At 32.4% G+C, this 19,286-nt stretch overlaps 4 protein-coding genes across 4 annotated transcripts in view; all 4 read left to right on the top strand.

Annotated features, from left to right (window-relative positions):
* On the top strand, positions 5,148 to 6,951 carry LOC105170399. The gene has a single exon (XM_011091150.2). It carries the CDS (start codon positions 5,805 to 5,807, stop codon positions 6,672 to 6,674), a length of 870 nt encoding a protein of 289 aa, XP_011089452.1. The 5' UTR covers positions 5,148 to 5,804; the 3' UTR covers positions 6,675 to 6,951.
* Positions 11,439 to 12,036, top strand: LOC105170400. The gene has a single exon (XM_011091151.2). The coding sequence runs from the start codon at positions 11,654 to 11,656 to the stop codon at positions 11,882 to 11,884; it is 231 nt and encodes a 76-aa protein (XP_011089453.1). The 5' UTR covers positions 11,439 to 11,653; the 3' UTR covers positions 11,885 to 12,036.
* LOC105170401 (putative E3 ubiquitin-protein ligase XBAT31) lies at positions 13,927 to 16,980 on the top strand. The gene is made up of 8 exons (XM_011091152.2): positions 13,927 to 14,482; positions 14,566 to 14,625; positions 14,749 to 14,820; positions 14,994 to 15,115; positions 15,367 to 15,507; positions 15,592 to 15,699; positions 15,863 to 16,121; positions 16,217 to 16,980. Exons 1-8 carry the CDS (start codon positions 14,303 to 14,305, stop codon positions 16,619 to 16,621), a joined length of 1,347 nt encoding a protein of 448 aa, XP_011089454.1. The 5' UTR covers positions 13,927 to 14,302; the 3' UTR covers positions 16,622 to 16,980.
* The window catches only part of LOC105170402 (U-box domain-containing protein 33), a 6,614-nt gene continuing 5,362 nt past the window's right edge, over positions 18,035 to 19,286 (top strand). Inside the window, exon 1 of the mRNA XM_011091154.2 lies at positions 18,035 to 18,476. Within this exon, the coding sequence (XP_011089456.1) occupies positions 18,230 to 18,476 (247 nt within the window). The 5' untranslated portion in view covers positions 18,035 to 18,229. The remainder of the gene's footprint in view (positions 18,477 to 19,286) is intronic.

Consider the following 19,286-nt stretch of genomic DNA (forward strand, 5'->3'; position numbering starts at 1 on the left):
ACGAATAGACGATAGATGTTGCTCTGTGATAAGCGCTTGTCAAGTGGACCTGAACCACTACCAAGAAAGGGATTAATTGCACTAACGAGTCCAAAAAAATTAAATCCATCTCATTTCAGTGCTCAAATTTTTAGTTTTTTTTCTTTTGGTAATTGTGGCCCATATATTCTGGTGTAAAAATTTTAAAAAAAATATTAAGGTAATTCAATTGATGAAACTAAAGCCCATGATATGCGGCCTATATGGGTTCTAATCCACTAATGTTTATGTATTAAGTTATTTTAGTAGTAGTTATTATACTTTTTTATTTTACATTTTACCGACGAATCCATCCAACACGTGTGCATAATTTAATAATTAAATATGAAGAAAAACAAAAGAAAAGAATAACTTATCAAAACAAAATACTAAAAATGTAGATGTTTTATTTTAAGGATATTTCAGTGAAAGCACATTATTTTCTTATTATTAAAAATCAAAGTTGCTTTTGTAAGATGCTCACATATTCTTACAAGAGTGTTGCAGTCATCCAAGCCCAAGTGTAAGGTGCTGAACTTTTGATTGGGTTTGAAATCTTTTTAGATCAACTCAATTAGAGTGTTCATTTTGGGGGCCAGCCCGAAACATTTGTGACTTACTCCATACATAAGTACAGCTATGAGATGTGTTTTCTTCCACATCAAATGGGGCAGTTTGAAAAGATCTTGGTTTGTGACTTACTCCATACATAAGTACAGCTATGAGATGTGTTTTCTTCCACATCAAATGGGGCAGTTTGAAAAGATCTGGCTTTTTTTTTTTTTTTTTTTTTTTTGAACTTTGGGATGAAAATAAAAAATACCCAGCAGCACCCACGTTTTTATCTATCTCACTTTATAATTATCCATCGACTCCTATTAAGATTGTGAAAGATTTCATCCTATGACTATCAAATGCAAGTACCGGTGAATGTCTACTGATCTATACGATTCTTGGATAAAAATTAATAATCTCAATTGGTTGTGATATCGATTGATAAAGTGATACATTAACAAATTTTAGAATTATGAAGATATAAAATTTCATTATTCTAAATTTCAATCTCTAAACCTTATCCCATAGAACCACGAAAAAGGAACAAAAATAAATGGATGGAAACAAATAATGAAAATAATACATTTTTTATACTAAGGCTTGGGGTGGGGGCTACGCGAACACGCAAGTTCTTACTACCATAGATTATGACATAGTTCATCATTTGATCTTAAATAAGTACCCCTCCCCAAGTGCAATGGAGGTCATGAACCTAGGTCATAGGCCTTGTTGATCACCGGTTGACCCAATCAAAGAATGTATGTTTCAAGTTGTGATTACTTTGGCTAATTTCTCCCCAACTACTAAGACAATGCGGGATGCATGTGGAGTTTGACTTTCTTATTAAGTATATGTTTTATTTCAATAAATTGTCATTGATCATAGTCCTGATTTCTTTATGACATCCCTGCACCATTTTGCACAGAATAAAATAAATTCTTGTGAAGGTATTAAGAAGTAGACTGGATTTGGTGGAATGCGACAGGCCAATAGTGCGAAGCCAAAGCAACACTCGAGAGTCCCAGCAGCAAGCTGCCCTGATGGGCACTCCCCATAAGAAAATTAGCCAAAAGGCCGAGAAAGGTATGATTAATTTGGTGCAGAGCCTAATGTCTTGTAGCACCCGCAGCCCTTCCGTATCCTTTGTTCAATTCCGATGTCGGGGCTTATTTTTGTGGCGTTAAGCTTATTAGCATCGTTTATCAAGATTCAAAAGTTGGAGAATACGAACTGAAGTCTAAACCATGGCGAGGACGACAGATTTGCAGCTCCGAACACGCACCACACCAGAGTAAGTTTTTCACGAACGAAGTGATGCTTGCTGCTTTTATTAGTTGAAAATTTCTGCCTTTTGGTTTTAGTTTTCAGATTTGGTGTTTTCTCTGCTGCCGAAAAAAATTTAAGTATTCTTATTGCCTTCTAACTATTCTCTGTTGTGAAAATTTTTATGTTTGCTGATCCCCAAAAATTCCTAAGAATACTTGAGTGAAAATTTTCATCATTGAGGCTGTTTAATGTCTGGTGAGAGTGTCAAATTTTGCTGAGAATATTTTCGAATGTTTCAAATGCGTGTTTCAGTTGATTTCTTGTTAATTAAAGCTGACTACTGATTTTACAATTTTCTGTTGTGTTTCTAGATTCAGTTGATGAGGCTACCTGTTTCATTCTCAAACTTCATCACTGCTTCCCAATTTCATTTTCATTATTATATCAAATACACTGATTGGATTTTCCACTGTACTTTTTATTTTATTTTATATATACAAATTATGTGTATAAAGATAACGCCAATAATTTAATTTAAAATTTTTATACACTTAAATAAACAGAAGAAAAAATGCAATAGAAATTATAATAAGAAGTCCAATTGATCAAATACTGAAAATGTTGGATATTTATTTATTTTTGGGTCATATTAAATCATTTATAGGGGGGAAAAGAAACTGTACTTCCCTGTTTTTTACAAAAATTTAAAAAAGAAAAAAAAAGTTAATTAGTTCCCTCTTCCTCTTTGACTTTCTGCCATTGGGACCAAACGACATAATTATTAGTTGAGATAATTTTAAGATGCAAAATTCCCCCACCTTTTGGGAGACATTAATTGAGTTCAGCCACAAGCACTACATTTTGCAGTGTTCATCATTGGGATGCAACATAATTTTTTTTTTTTAAAAAATATTATATAAACAACTTGCAAACAGAATAATTTAGTTTTTTAATTTACGCAACTCATCAATTATTTACAATTAAATCGTTAAATTAAGTGAAATGATTTAAAAATTCTAATATTTATGGTTAGAAATTGAGAAAAAGAAATAGTACTAATCAGCTATTCCTATGGTTAACTCTTTCTTGTTTCCATTTTTTGTTTAAAGCGAGTTTTCCAAATTTATCATTTTTTATCTGCAAAGTGAAGCGATTATTCACTATAAGAAAATGAATTATTTTTTACACTATACATCACTACGATTAAAAAATTACGATAAATAAATGATGTCAATTATATTCAAATAAAATCAATGTGAAAAATTAATTTAACCATGATCAATTAAAATTTATCATGGTCTATGGACAAGAATATTAGCCATGGTTCAACGATTATATATTTCTTTTTTGTCACGCCTATAAAAACAACAACTAATAGACATTGCATAACCGATGTTAATTAGCTTTTGTCATAATTTTTTACTTTTGACCATGGTAATTAATCGGACAAAAAGTCCTATTTCTTTTGGTGTTTTCACCTTTTTCTTTTTTTTTTTTTTTACGAGGGAGTTGTTTTCACTTATTTAAAGTTGGTTTTGTTGCATTTCAAAATGCTAATCTAAAGTATTTTGTTGGAAAAAGAATACAAAGAACTAAACTTAATTTTGTTCCGATTAATATATTATTTTACATAATATATCGACAATTACTACAATATACAATATATGAAGGTAGTAATATGTTAATTATCAATTTTAGTGTTCTAAATGTTCTTGTGGATTAAAAATTATAATTTTATTTTATTTTTATCCTCTAAATAGATAATTTTTTTTATAACTTTTTCATCCACCAAGTTCGATTTTTTTACACAAATATTTAATTTTTTAAAAATAAAGAAAAAGAATGCAGTAATACCCTATTCAAGTATTATAGAATTTTATTAAACATTAGGGAATTATTTATAATTTTTCAAATAATAAGAGAGTATTTATAATTATACCTAAAAATAGGAGAAATTGTTATAATTTTCCTAAAAGATGATGAAGAGTGTATCAACTTCCTCTCCCTTAAACGGAGGATTGTCCAAGCCCTGATGGCTCAGTCCTCTACTCAACTTCCTCGGGGGTTAGGTAGGCTTCTTGACCTTTGTGAGGGAGGCAGGCCGGAGATTGTTACGTGGGTAGATCCGTTGCAGTGCATGATTAGTTCCGCAGGCTGGTGCATCTTCAAGTACTGCCTATAGGGCTCCGGGTGTTGGCTTCAAAATTTTGCTGAAATGGATTTATCAAAACTTTATATGGTTGAAGGGTGATAAAAAGTATAAAGTATTTTATACGTATATTTGATAGACCCATCTTGTCAAATTATCAATTACAAATATTTTGTTAAAAAAATATTAGTTACAATAACCACTTGTTGATGCACAATCAATTGGGTTCAGTCAGTCTTGCATAAGATCGAGTTGGCCCGAGTCAAAAAATAAGTAGACCTGACCTGAGCTCCATTGGGACAGTGTTGATTTTGGACCGATCCCAAGTATCAATATCTGGGACTGGCTCAGACCAATGGCCCCCGACCTCGTGATCCTAGGTTAGGCCTTCTGATCAATATCAATATTATTTAAGTTCATTATGCAGTTTTAACTACTTTTTCTAGTTATAAGTTTTTTTTATATAATTTATTATTTATGTTGTTTATAAGATAATTATAAAATTAAGTAATTATTCAAAATAAAATCACAATTTCATAAAACCAATAAATAAATAAAATAGGCCCAATCGAGCCAACTTTGGATATGGGCCAATTCAGGGTTTATAAATGGACATAGTTGAAACTTATTTAAAACCCAGACCATTCCAGGACCAATCATTAAATCGATTTTTTATCGGACTTTCCTCAATTAATCTTGAATCATCTCGATCCATTGAGCACCTTGATGATCACTATAAGGGTATTATTATCGATAAAAAATATGAAACAGTGAAGATCTTATCGATAAGGACAAATTGAATATTCACTGCAATTTTCAATGATATTAGCACTTTGGGGCCGTAAATACTTGACAAGGGACAATGTAAGAAAATGTGACAATTACAAATAGCGTCAGTGTAATTATAAAATATTAAAGGATAAATAAATCTTATTTTCCTCTTAAACTTCAAAATCAAATACATTTTACTCTAACTTTTATCCATCTTCATCCCATTTCAAATTTTAAAATTAAACATAACCCGTTAGCTCTAGTCCACTCTTTTTTCCCAATTCCCACACCCAATTTCAAAAGTAGTTCAAAATTTTTGAAGAAGAGAAGAAAACAAAGCCTCAAGATTTGGACACGCTTTATATACCACTTAAGATTTTGAAATAAGCCTTTTCTTCTGTGTTCTGCATTTTTGGCCTAATGCATGCTTTTGCCAACCCATGTGGGATATCCAGTGATGATGTGACCCCTCCAGCCATTCTACACACACACACACACTACCCTCAATTCTGTCACCCAGCCCAGCTTTCTGTAAATTTTGCCCAAATCCCATAAATGTCTTTCATATTAGGAATGATTTCAGACTTTTTCCTATTAAATCAAAAATAGCCCCCCAGCTTTCTTTCTCTCTCTCCACATTTCTTCTTTGCTTTTAGTATTAGGCAATTGCTTTCCCAAGATTTTCCTTTTTCTTTTACTTCTCCACAGGAAAAGAGATTCTCTCAAACCACTGCTGCGTGTATTTCAGGCAATATACCTTGTTTAAGCTCCTTAAAGAAAGCTTTTTTACCATACGGAATCGTATTCGCTTTGTGGAGTATCAGTATGTGAACTTGGGAGAGAAAAAGTAAAAAGCTGCTTGGAGAAAATCATAGCAGTATTTCAAGAAAAGCCCTGTTGATGGGCCTTGTAGCTATCTATTTCTTAGTTTTTTTCCAGGGAAGTATTTCTTGAAAAGTTTTTTCCTTTCTGTCTAATGCGCTTTTGTGTGCAGTGCATTCACAAATGTGAGGGACACTTTTTCTGAAAGCAAAAGAAAAAAAAAATGGGATCTTTCAGTGGTTTGGGTATTGGTTTGAGTTTTGTTTTTGGTTGCATCTTGATGGGGCTAGTGGGGGAGCTCTACTATTTCCTGTGGTGGAAGAAGAGAGTGGGCTATACAAGCAGCACCAGAGAAATTGAGGACTTCTCTTTTCTCTTTTGCTGGAAAAGGCCCAGCAGCACTTCTTTCAACAGTGCAGGCAGCACTCAAGAACTCACCAACTCAGTGAGAAACCCTCAAGAACAAGAGGATTTGGAGATGGGCTCAACCAAAGATTTGGAGCTCAAGGGGTACGGCGAGCAAGGGGTGGAGACGGAGTTGATGAGAATGCACAATCTTTGTGGGCCTCCAAGATTTCTCTTTACAATTAAAGAGGAGAACAAGGAGGATTTGGAGTCTGAAGATGGGAAATCAAGAAAAGGGTCAAGAACAAAGAGTTTGAGTGACCTTGTTTTCCCTGTCGACGGCACTCCTTTTCTCACCCCTTTGTCTTCACCAACTGTTAAGGCTTCAAACCCTTTGGATTCTTATTGTTACAGTAATCATGGACTGAACCCCCTGTTCGAGTCCCTGACAGAGGCAGAAATCAACAGGCTGAGATCTTCGCCACCTCCCAAGTTCAAGTTCTTGAAGGCTGCTGAGGATAAGCTAATCAGGAGGTTGGTAATGGAGGAAGCTGAGAGGAAAAGGGGCGTCAAGATTGAAGGGTCAGTTCAAGATTCTGCTGCCACTGCCAGAGATACTCAACAGAATTCAAGAATGGATTCTCAAGAAGAAGAAGAAGAAGAATATGTTTCGTTTGTTAAATTCAGTAAGCAAAGCAAGGCAACATTGAAAGCAGTTGTTGACAAGACATCATCCTGTGTGCAGTAGATCTTTCCTTGAATGTGTGTGTGGTCTGTCTAGGTTGTTTCCTATTCTTTTGTTGTTCAGTTTTTCTGTATATGTTCATTGGAATCAGAGATCATATTATTATTATTATTATTATTAGATCTGTATTTTGATTCTTGTAGCCCAGGCATCTACCAACGATTCTTAGAGAGCACAGGAATCATTTCAGCCCTCTGTCTGTCTGTGGGCGGTTTTGTATTTGGTGATTATTACATCTGAGTAATTAGATGATTGGGTTATTTGCAATCATCTCCGTGAAGTTTTGTGCTTTTCTCCTCTACCAACCATTCTTTATCTTCGTTCAACCAAATCAATCTTAGTATTAGTATAATATATCTGTTACATGAAATATCATTTTTTATAATATATTGTATTTACCATATAATTAATTTTAATTTAGTCAAACTCAATCTTATTAATAATTGAATTATCAAATGATAAAAAATATTAAATCGTCAAATCAAAAGAAAATTAATAATCGAATAATATATTCATATACATAGTGAAAAATATTCATAATAATTCAATCAACGATGATATACCAATGTTGGATGCCACATTAATTTATTTTATTCATTTTCTTAATTTTGTATTAAGAAAAAAAATACAATTTTACCCTTGTATTTTGGTCTTTCAGGAGGAGGTTCTCCGTTCTTGTCAAAGCACAAAATCTTAGGTGAAGTATATGGAAATAACTCTCAGATAGTTGTTATATACTTACTTTTTTTAAACGACAGGTATGTAATAATTATTTATGCATTTAATGTACAAAACATCGAATATAGTATGCATTTAAGTCATTTTCATTGGGTATTGATGCAAATTGACATAAATAATGTGATAAATTTGTTCAAATCCTAAATCCTTAAAAGTACTGCGGTGCAAACTTTTCAATTAATGCTTATGCATGACAACTAAGTAATTTATCTAACAAGTGTGCCACTTATTATGAATGTTTTGTCCATGCTTTGTCAGAAAAATGTGAACACTAATGCCATTATTGCTCAAATTTATATTTTATTTTGATTTTCGATTTAGGTTCATCTTGGCTCGACGACTGCATAACTGATTAACATACGTTTGTGTGTGTACGCGTACAAAACAGTTAACTAGCATTTAGGATGGTAATGTTTTTGTGCTGAGCAACCTCCTTTGATATTATATGTTGTCATCTCCTCATTTATATTTGGGATTCATTATTATCTCGCTTTTCTTTTCTGATTAAAATATTAAATTGAAATAAACTTGTTGTGGCTATCCCAATTAAGAGAATCTAACTGCAATCGAATATTTCTATCTCCAAAATTTATCAAGATATTGTCTAACTTGATCAGTGTAACCTCACCAATATACTAAAAAAATGTATTCTATCTTTCATTAAATGAAGTATTACAATTACTTTCATTAATTCATTAGTGTTAAATAACTAATATTTTTCATCTCAAGTTAATCACTAAAAGGTAAAAGTAATTTCACACGTTGAGCATTGGTAATAGTTTTTTAACCAATCGTTGGAGGCCTGTTCATCTTATTGGGTCCAGCAGCTCCAAGCACACCTAAAGCCACCTATTCAAAAGCCCATTAGGCCCTTAAGCCCCACCAAAAAGGTCCATCTGGAATTATCCACATTAAGGCCCATCAAGCCCAACTAATTATTCGAATATTTTAAGAGCTTATATTTAAAATAAAATTCAATATTTTATAAGTTTCTAAAAATATCTAATAAAATACAGCAACTTATAAATTTAAAAAAATTCAGCCAAACGGGCTCTTAATATTATCACTCAATTTTGCGTGTATCCATACCAAAACAAAAATGGACCACTCAGTAAATGGGCTGACAAATAAAACCGAAACAAGGGGAATAGCAGTCATAAATGGGGGAAAAGACAAAGAAAATGAACTGAAAAATCTTCTAACATTTTTCTAAAAATCCAAGAAACTGTGTTATTTTCTCTCAACTCAAAGCCAACTTGGTGTAGTGTGGCAACAAATATCATTTTGATTTGGCCATATGGGATTTAATTTATTTGGATTTGTCGCTGTATTCTTCATAATAATTCATTTTGATTTGGCCATATGGGATTTAATTTATTTGGATTTGTCGCTGTATTCTTCATAATAATTTAAAGGGATAATTGCAACTCTTCTTTGAAATTTGGTGTAATTATACGTAACTTTTTTGGAATTTAAAAAATTAATTTAGTACATTGAGATTTGTTTTATCTAACAAATAAGTCCATCCATTAGTTAAAGTACACATACAAAAAAAGGGATTTACCCCCTGATTTGTTACTGTTTAAATAAATTTTTTTATAACCAAATTACTCTTATACGTTTTCACATGTTAATGCATATGAAGATGTATATTTTCATCATTATACGAGTAGTTTAGTAAAAAAAAGAAATTTGTTTGAACTGCAACAAATCAAAAATAAGTCAATTAAGTATAAATATTATTTATCGTTCAATTTATTTGTTAATATCAATAAATTCAGTGAATTATGACTTATGGATAAATTTTTTATTATAAGAATGCAAATTTAGCGATATTAAATATAAAATTTTAAATTACAAGATATTGATATGCAATTAAATCAAAACATAGGGAAAAAGAGTTTAATTGTCCCAAACTTGAAAACGTCTTCATGTTCATCAGTGTCGTTGTGTTACGGAAGCAATAAGAATAGGGACCATCTGTTTCTGGAGTTGTTTGTTTCCAATCTTTCCACATAAACTTTTGTAACTTACAACCCTCACGGGCGGATGACAGATGTTGGTAAATCCGATGTAATAATGAAAAAATATAAAAAAGGATCACACGAAAAAAAATAAAGTACAATTTATTTCTTTATTATTTAAAAAAATGATGTAATTTACCTCCCTTCATAGGAGTGGAGGGTAAATTGCACATTTATTAGTGTCATAGGGATTATCTATCGTCAATTTTTCTTTATAATGATAATAATTAATGTACTAAGAGTAGACATTGGCCGGGTGTGAATCGATTATTAACCTATAAGTACTACTTTTTATATTTATTATCTAAGTAGTTAAATACAACATGGATTTGGATTGTGATTGGTCCATAATTAAGTAATGTAGAAAAAAAGAAAAATAAAAAGAAAGAGAAATCAAATAACAGAAACAAACGAACCCTCTCGCTATATATATTTCTGTGATTGGCCGTTGGACACGTGGAGACTTAGAGATGCTAGGGCGGCTGGATTTACCATCTTTTATTTCTGCTCAAACTACGTCTGATTTGGATGATAATACACGCCAGTTTATAATATTACTCGTGGAATTTAATGCAATTTATCTCAATATAATATTATAAATAAATAAATTATATTTTTATAAAAAAAATAGTAATATATTCTTTTTATATTTTTTAAAATGAAATAAGATAAATTATCTTATTTTAAAATACATAAAGAAGTAAGTTGCTATATTTTAAAAAATATGAAGAGTTAATTGCTATTTTTTTTTTCACAAGAAAGTAATTTCCCCATTTTTCACATGGGGTTTCTTGCAATTTTTCCAATACTAATACCCTAGAAGTCAAGGCTCAAATTGCATGAATAAGTTTGGAATTATGAGTCTGAATTTCACCATAAATATGTGTGGCACTTGTGTGAGTTGTCCCCCTTCGTATGAATAATTGTAATTTTATTTATTATTTTAAATTAATTGATGTATAAGTTGAATTAGTGTATTATTCAAATTATCGATATACTGATGCAATTATGTATGTAATTACCGCTTCAGAATTGAATAAAACTTATTCACGTTTATTAATTATTAAATTTTGAAATAAAAAGTAATTAAGTTGAAACATATTCCCTGAATATCATAATTTTTTTTGAAACAAATACTAAACAAATTAATTGATCGATTGTATATATAATATATTAATTAGGATATATATATATGTATATATATATTATACATTGATTATAACCTTCGACATTTATAATTATGCAAATATCCTCCTTTCTTTGTTAAATTACAAATATTGTTGTAGTTGTAATTATAAATAAATCTCTAAGTAAATTACAAGTACATATAACGTACTTATAAGTTAATAAAGAAAAATTAAGTATTTGTGTAATTAAACATAATTTAAAATAATATCGATGTATACTAATTCCAAACTATCAATAAAACCTACTTTTGTTGGTGAAGTTGAAGTCCCATTACTCCAAAGTCATGGTTAGAACCTTATCAATAATAAAACGTTATTCTACTTTAATAATAGCTACTAATTAGAAATAGTTATCTGATATTTAAAATTAATATATAATTTTTTATAATTATTGATAGTTGTTAGATATAGATATTTAATATTAATTATTATAATTGAGTTATTAAAAATAAAAAAGAATAATAGTTGATTACCTTCACTCCAAGGAAAAAAATAATAATAAATCCAAACTGAGAAGCTCATATTTAATTTTGCAGTGCTATTGGTCGGTCATAAGATCGCTTTCCAATATGGTTATAAAGAAAAAAAAAAATGGTTTTTATTTTATTATTTAACCAGTTATTATTTAATCATTTTTTCTAAATGATTTTGGATAAATATAATAATATAATAATTCCAATCAACGTTCAATAAATCTAAAATTTTATTTCAATTAAATTACATAATTATTAAAATATACTTAATATATGGAGTGCAATATCCACAAGACGAATCTGAAATATTAGTACATGAATTTTCCAGACGTGTAGAGATAGGCATTCCCCCTACAATTCTTGACGTTGGACCATATCCTTCTTCCCTATATAGTTGAAAATCTCCACGAAATCTCAACTTTGCAAATTTTATAGATTATTGGCTCTAGATAATTAAGATCCTTATCAATCTTTTCATCTCATCTCGTTCATAAATCTCTCTCTCTCTCTCTCCAAAGGAATAGAGTTTATCAGAAGAACAACGTGATCAGGTCTATAGAATGGAGGGTGGCTCGTGGGCTGATCAATGGGACACCAGTTCAGATCCTCTGCCGGAGAAAAAGAAGAGCGGCGGCAGTGGGGCGGCGGCCAAGTATGGAAAGAAGGTGGGAGAAGGGCTGGGCAAAACGAAAGCGGTGGCGTCCACAGGCGTTAAGAAGGTTAAAGAAGGGACCTCTATAGGGTTCAGATGGATCAAAGACAAGTACCAGAAGACCACACACAAACATTGATTTGTTCTTCGTACTCATCATCATCATCATCACACACACATACATTTATTTATGTTGATTACTTGTTTCAGTGTGTTGATCTGTTCATATACATGAAATAAATGCTTCCTTTTTCTTTCAGAATTATTGATCATCCTTATGTTATTAGATTCTGGTATATATTTTGATTTAATTACACAAATACTTCACAATCTTTACAAAATTATAAGTACACCCTAAGAAAGTATTGTTGAAATTTACACTATGGAGTGTATTGATAAAGTTTTGTCATTGAATAGATGTACATTCGTAGTTAACTGCAAAATTGAGCAATTATCTTTTATTTTATTTAGTGAGATTATGGTATGAATGTTTGATAAATTTATGGTATTAATTTTGACTACTTCAGACTTACAACCAGTCCTTGATTGGGATCTTGGAGGTTCATACTTTTGGGTTTTCAAAGGTAGTAGTGAGAAAAACCCAGTTTCACATTTTTAAAATTGTTGTTTAGGATTTCATTCTTGACTGGTCTAATGGTAAAATTGCATCAAATTAGCACCCTGTGTTCTATCAAAGGTGCAAAATAATATTTATTTCTTAGTATCACGTAAGACGGTGTTTACTTGGTGTGATTTGTTTAATTACTTGTATTTTCTCTGCCAAGAGTCCGGCACGGAGGTTTTGTCGCTTCCGACTCAACAGAATGGAACAAAATTGGAAATTTATTATCATTTTAGTGTTGATTTATCCAGTTATGATTATATGGAGAAAATTATGTTTTTGATATCATATATTTGGAAATAGTTTAAAAAGGTATCAAAACATAGATTTTGTTTGCATTTTTGGTACTGTTGATAGATTTTTAAAGACAAAGTCAACTACGTTGCACGTAGCCGTTACGTCATACAATGGGAAAGGGCAAAAGATGAGAAAATTGTACTTTTGGTACCATAACTTAGAGCATCTTGCAATATTGGTATCATATTCTTTACCTCTGTTAAAGAGTTTGTGTGGATCCTTTACGTTCACATTCAATTAAATATGAGTTTGTATTATATATACAATTTTTAATTAACTCGATACAAAACTTGAATCGAATCGCGAACCAAAGATTGTAACTCGACTAATATACTGAAATTTTAATTAATTCAACTTTTGATTCGATTCGATTTAATTGGATTAACGGAATGAATTACACCCCTAGTTAACTGACCAATCACCTCCAACAATTTGTCGTTTTGAACAAGAAAAGTTGGCTTTCGCATATTATATATCAGAATGTTATGAGTTTTCGTGTTGATGGAATAAAATTTTCGTTTCTTGTATTAGAAAAATCCAAGTCAACTCACTTGTCATCAATACCAATTCAATTAATTACTTATAATCAAGTGTTACATAATTAATTCTTGAAATCCTTCAACCAGTTGGTATAACAGGTGCTTATTTAGTTTATTTTGTGAACTCGTAAACTGTTTTGAGTCTAGAAAGAACAAAACATGACTAATCAAAGTATGTGTTAAATAGTCGCACCATTTAAAAGTTTAAATTATTTAACAAAAGAATCATTCATCATTAATATTTCAACATGCCTCCTTCTTTTAAAAATTTAAATTATTAGAGAAGATATTCATTTAATATTAATATTTTAACTATACATAGTTTTATTAAAATATTTATTTTTCTTGAATTTGTAGTAAACAAAATCAGTTAGAATTCAAATTTTATTAAGGGATTCTTTAAAAAAAAAAAAGGAATTAGACACAAACATTTTATGATGAAAGAAGGAAAACCTCGTGTCGAAGTCAAATTCAATTAAATTTAATAAATTATATAATAATTATAATATATTTGTTAATATAATTAATTATTTTACATGAATTGTACTCTAAATTTATTATAATTAACGCGTGATTAATTGAGAGGGTAGTAGGTGGGACTTGAACTTGAATGGTTATCAGATCAATATTTTGATAATGACGACACACTTTAACAAGCTTGAAACCTGAAATTGGGACAAAGAGGAAGACGCCAATCACTCACTGCAAACCATTGACTCATACTTCCTTTTTTCTTCGGATAATTCTTTGACTAATGACAAATTTGTTTGAACAGTCAATTTCTTAAACAATTCAAGGGATCTAACTGCCCGCAAAATATCTGACTGCTGCCCGTTGTCGCGCCCTCTTCCCACGCGGACCGTCACCATCCGCTCCCTCATCACCCTTTCGCCTCCCGGGTAGCTACATATCCAAACACCCATTCACCATAAATGTACATACATAAAACTATGTAGAGCACTTTCTCCGTTGGCCGCCACCCACTACCTCCTCTTTCACGGTGGTGCATGTTTCAACGGGCAGCCGCGCCACCCACCTATACACAATACATAATATCGTATTTTTATATGTATAGTACAGTTTCTTGAAAAGGAGAATAATGGGTCAGGGGCTAAGTTGCCGAAGTAGCGAAGAGCAGGGACTGTTTAGTGCAGTTCAGTTGGGGGATCTGGAGACCGTAGAGGCAGTTTTACAAAGAGATTCAACTCTTATTCATCGTTCTACAGTGTATGATCGCAACTCAGCTTTGCATATTGCTGCTGCCAATGGCCGGATCGAGGTGGGTTTCTTGGTTTTATTTGGAAATATTTTTTTCTATGGTTCTTTAATTTGTATATGGGTTCTCTTTCTTGTGGGTTTCAGGTTCTTTCCTTACTTCTGGACCGATCTCTCAGTCCGGATTTGTTAAATCGACATAAGCAGGTCTCTTTATCTCATTTTCTGTGTGGAAATTTTGGAAATTTGGTCTAACTTTCTGAAAAGATTTTATCTTGATTACTCCTTTGTTGATGATCTTCTGATCATTGGTGATTGTGATGTGTATAGACTCCGTTGATGTTGGCTGCAATGCATGGCAAGATCTCTTGTGTGAGAAAACTAATTGAAGCTGGTGCAAACGTATGTGTAATGAATGCCTTCTTCTCCACCTGTTGATTCATAACCATCTTCCTGTTTATAAGAACATGGGATTTTGATTCTGGTATTTGGCAATGATCTGATAGTTTGGGAATTTAATTATGAACTGAATGTTAGAATTTATGACCAAGGCTAACCTTGAGTTCTGGGGTCAGATTTTAATGTTTGATTCGCTTAATGGAAGAACCTGCTTGCACTATGCTGCTTACTATGGTCATTCTGATTGCCTTCAAGTCATTCTCTCTGCAGCCCGCAGCTCCCAGGTCGCAGCTTCTTGGTAGGCTCTTCTTCTCGAATGATATCCATAATAATAAATCCACTACGCTTGATTGGATAATTTTATGTTTCAAATTATTTGAAATCCTTCATTCAAATTTTGAACTATTTTTAGTAACACTGTGATGGATTTCAAATCCATTTAATATGGAGTCACTTGAAATTCTTGAATCCTTCGTTTAAATCTAAATCCATCCATCCAAATGAAGCCTCTTATTCTCCCGGCTGATGTTATGCAAATGAAATTTACAGGGGATATTCTCGTTTCGTGAACGTTAGAGATAGTAAAGGAGCAACACCATTGCACTTGGCTGCCCGTCGAAGACACCCTGAATGTGTTCATATGTTGTTGGACAGTGGAGCTCTTGTTTGTGCTTCAACTGGTGGATATGGGTAATTTTCCTGATTGCAAGTCCTTCGTCTTGCACTTGTTGCACGCAAATTGGTTTTCTGATAAACTATTTATATATTCTACAGCTTTCCTGGCAGTACTCCCCTTCATTTGGCTGCAAGAAGTGGCTCTCTTGATTGCATAAGAGAGTTGCTTGCGTGGGGTGCAGATCGACTTCAAAGAGATGCATCAGGGTATTTTCTTGTTCTTCTAACAGTTAATGAGTCAGTCATATACAGAGACATGGGGTTTTTGCTCAATGCTCCACAAACTCACTTTTACTGAGAAAATTTCATGGAATAGTCAAATTATCAGAAACTGTATTTATCGAGGTCTAATACTGCTGATATAATTTAGGAGAATACCATATACAGTAGCTTTAAAGTATCACCATGGAGCATGTGCAGCTTTGCTGAATCCTTCATCTGCAGAGCCTCTTGTCTGGCCTTCACCTTTGAAGTTCATAAGTGAACTTAATCATGATGCAAAAGCTCTCTTAGAACGTGCGCTAATGGAGGCTAATATGGAGAGAGAAAAGGCCATCTTAAAGGGAACAGTTTGCTCATTGTCGTCTCCATTAGGTCCCGACTCTGAGACTGATGACAATGTATCTGAGGTAATTTACAATACTCTCTCAACAATGTCAATCTTGGCTGCTATCAATTCTGTGCTGAAGGCATGACAGCATTTTACTAAGACCATTTTATGCAGGCAAGTGAGACAGATCTTTGCTGCATATGTTTTGATCAAATATGCACGATTGAAGTTCAAGAATGCGGCCACCGGATGTGCGCACAATGCACGCTTGCCTTGTGCTGCCATAACAAGCCCAACCCAACAACTGCTTCCCGTTCTATTCCAATTTGCCCATTTTGCAGGAGTGACATTGTTAAATTAGTTGTTGCTAAGCATAAAACTGAAAACGACAGAGATCGTGATATCAACTCCACAAAGCCTCGAAAATCTTGGAGGTCCCGGAACTCAAGTGAAGGAAGTAGCAGCTTTAAAGGTTTATCAGCAGTGGGCTCGTTTCGGAAAATGGGCCGTGGCTCCATCTCGGGGAGGATTCTGGCTGAGAATGAATGGCTTGATAAGCCATTGAGCCTTGATATGTAGCATGGATTTTTGTATTGAGAATTTCAACTGGCAATGAATCATTCGGAGTCTGAGGTCCTACCGGCAATCAAGAGCTTCTTGGAGAAAAAATCAAGCATTTCTACACTTTTTTCTGTAGATTTGGAGAATAAGCAACTGATATTTGCAGGTTTGGGTTTGTGAAATTTGAGTGTTAACAGGTCAACTTGTGGACTGTAGTAGTAATATAGTTCCACTTGAAGAAAGAGTGGCGCTTTCAGTGTTTAGTTATTGAGAAATTCATTTCAATCTTGAAATAAAGAATCATTCCTTTCCTGATATTCTGTAGTACTTCAAACCTTCCAAGTGATGTAGAATGCAAATACAGCCTTAGTGTTTTCCTTATGGTTCTTTATAAGAAACGGATGGGAAGATTTGCAAACAATAATTTTGGAGCGTGGTGATCTATTTGTTAAGGTCAAAGGTTGTGGGGTTCAAATTTTTATCAATGTGTTGAGTGAGGGTAAATGTGCGTTCATACTAGTATTTTGTTCTTATGTTGTTCCATTTTATTTCAATTGTGTTGACCACCGGTTCAAGTAAAAAATACTATCATTACTGCCTTGTCCTAAGTTTTTTTAAAATATTATATAAGTTCCTAAATTTTATAAAATGTTTTAGAAATAACAATTTAATAAATAATCTTTTTACAATAACGAAAAAAATGATGAATTATTACCTAAATTCTTGAATAAAAATAATATATATGTTCTCGAATATTAATATAAATATATAATTGCTATTTTTTTTATTAATGCAATGATTAATTCTAGTCAACATAATATATAATGTCTTGGACTTATATTTTTTTAGTAAATATAATATCAATACAAATTTTTATTTTATTTAACTATAATAAATTATTACTAAATAATGATAATAAAAAAAGTGTGAGTGGAGTGTGTGTGTGTGAGAGAGAGAGAGTGTGTGTAAGTGTATGAATAAAAATATTTTTATCTTATGACATTAATTTTATATAGATTATAAGATTTTATAAAAAAAAAGTTAGAAAACTTATTTTTTTTTTAAATTTATAAGATCCAAAATATTTTATTTTAAAATTTTATAAATTTTTTTAAAAAATTAGCCAAATAAATATTTAGTTCTATAAACTTTCAAATATTTATAAGATATTTTGAAAAGTTTATTATAAGCCTAGCTAGACATCCTATTAAAAACTTTGGCCTCCTATGGGCTATTTTGTCTTGGATCCTATTTTTTTAGAGCATGAAAATAGAATAGATTCAAAATTTCGAAACATGGAGCAGTCTAATTTGAGGTAAAACATTAATTAATTACCTTAAATCAAAGCGAAGAAAGTCAACACTTACGACCACCTCACACCAAATTATCTTTGTGACTGACAAAGTCCACCAAAAGTCAAGACTACTTTAGACCCCCCCCAAGAAAATGAAGCCAGTCACTTGAGCTCATTTCCATGAATCTTACTTCAATCAGTCTCCCAATTTCCTCAGCCCACCGCCGAAAAGTCTTCCTCTCCCAACAAGCAAGGAAAAGGGTATCGGGAAACACTTGTCTGCAGCTCATTTTTCCTCGGAATATTCATCATCTGCTGCCGGGTATCACCTAATGGCGGCGCTCCTCACCCGTCCTCGTCCCCGTGAAGATTTCCTTTCTCCCTTGCCGCCGGCGGCTTTCCGTCATGGGTTTGGCGTGTCGGAGGGCGCGGGGGGAGGCGGGGGCACAGTCCATGTGGCGGTGGGGAAGTCGGTGGAGAAGATGGAGGCTTTGCTGCGGTGGACTATTAATATGTTTCCGGGATGGGAAATCTGTTTGCTTCATGTTCATCGTCCTTCTCCTCTCATTCCAACTCTATGTAAGCCCCTCTCTTTCACACACACACACACACATCCAATTTCATCTCTTATCACAATCTTGGGAGATTATTGTTATTTTTGGGAAATTATTGGGTTTGTTTTTTTATTTTTTGACTACTTGAATGTTTGGTTGCAATTATTTTTCTTTTCACTTCTTTAGAGAAAACCATTTTCGAGTGCAATTCTTTTTCTCTTCACTCCTTCAGAAATTTCGTTGATGGCGTCAATGGTTTTAAATGTTTAGATTTATTTAGAAATCTGTTTGATGAATATAATTTGATTTTTATATTAATTTAAATTATGTCTATATTTTGTAACTTTAATTTTTAAAAATATTGTATATAAAATTTAGGAAGAGGTCCACATTATAACTGGTTTTTCATGTATTTGTGTATCTTGAATTTTTATTAAAAGGTGTATATAAGATTGTAGGAAGAGGTCCCAAATCATGGTGTTTAACTGAGCATGTCGGGCATAGTGATATTCACTATAAAATATTTCCACCAATACTTATTGTATTGAATGCGTAATTAATGATAATATTGGTGATTGAAGCACTAACAAATAAATACTACACAAGTTGAATATTTATGCTACCTAACAAATTTCCTCTTATCAATGCATTACATATAATTACACTTGTAATCATATCAAAACCTACTAAAATTAATAAATAATTTTACAAACACGATGTGAAATCTGTAGTACAAATATTCCTCTATCCAAAACAAAAACAAACATATGTGTACACATCGCCGTATATCCTACAATACACCACCCCACCAACACGAATAAGACTCAAACAAGAC

This window comes from Sesamum indicum, linkage group LG9 (genome assembly GCF_000512975.1).
Source record: "Sesamum indicum cultivar Zhongzhi No. 13 linkage group LG9, S_indicum_v1.0, whole genome shotgun sequence".
NCBI lineage: Eukaryota > Viridiplantae > Streptophyta > Magnoliopsida > Lamiales > Pedaliaceae > Sesamum > Sesamum indicum.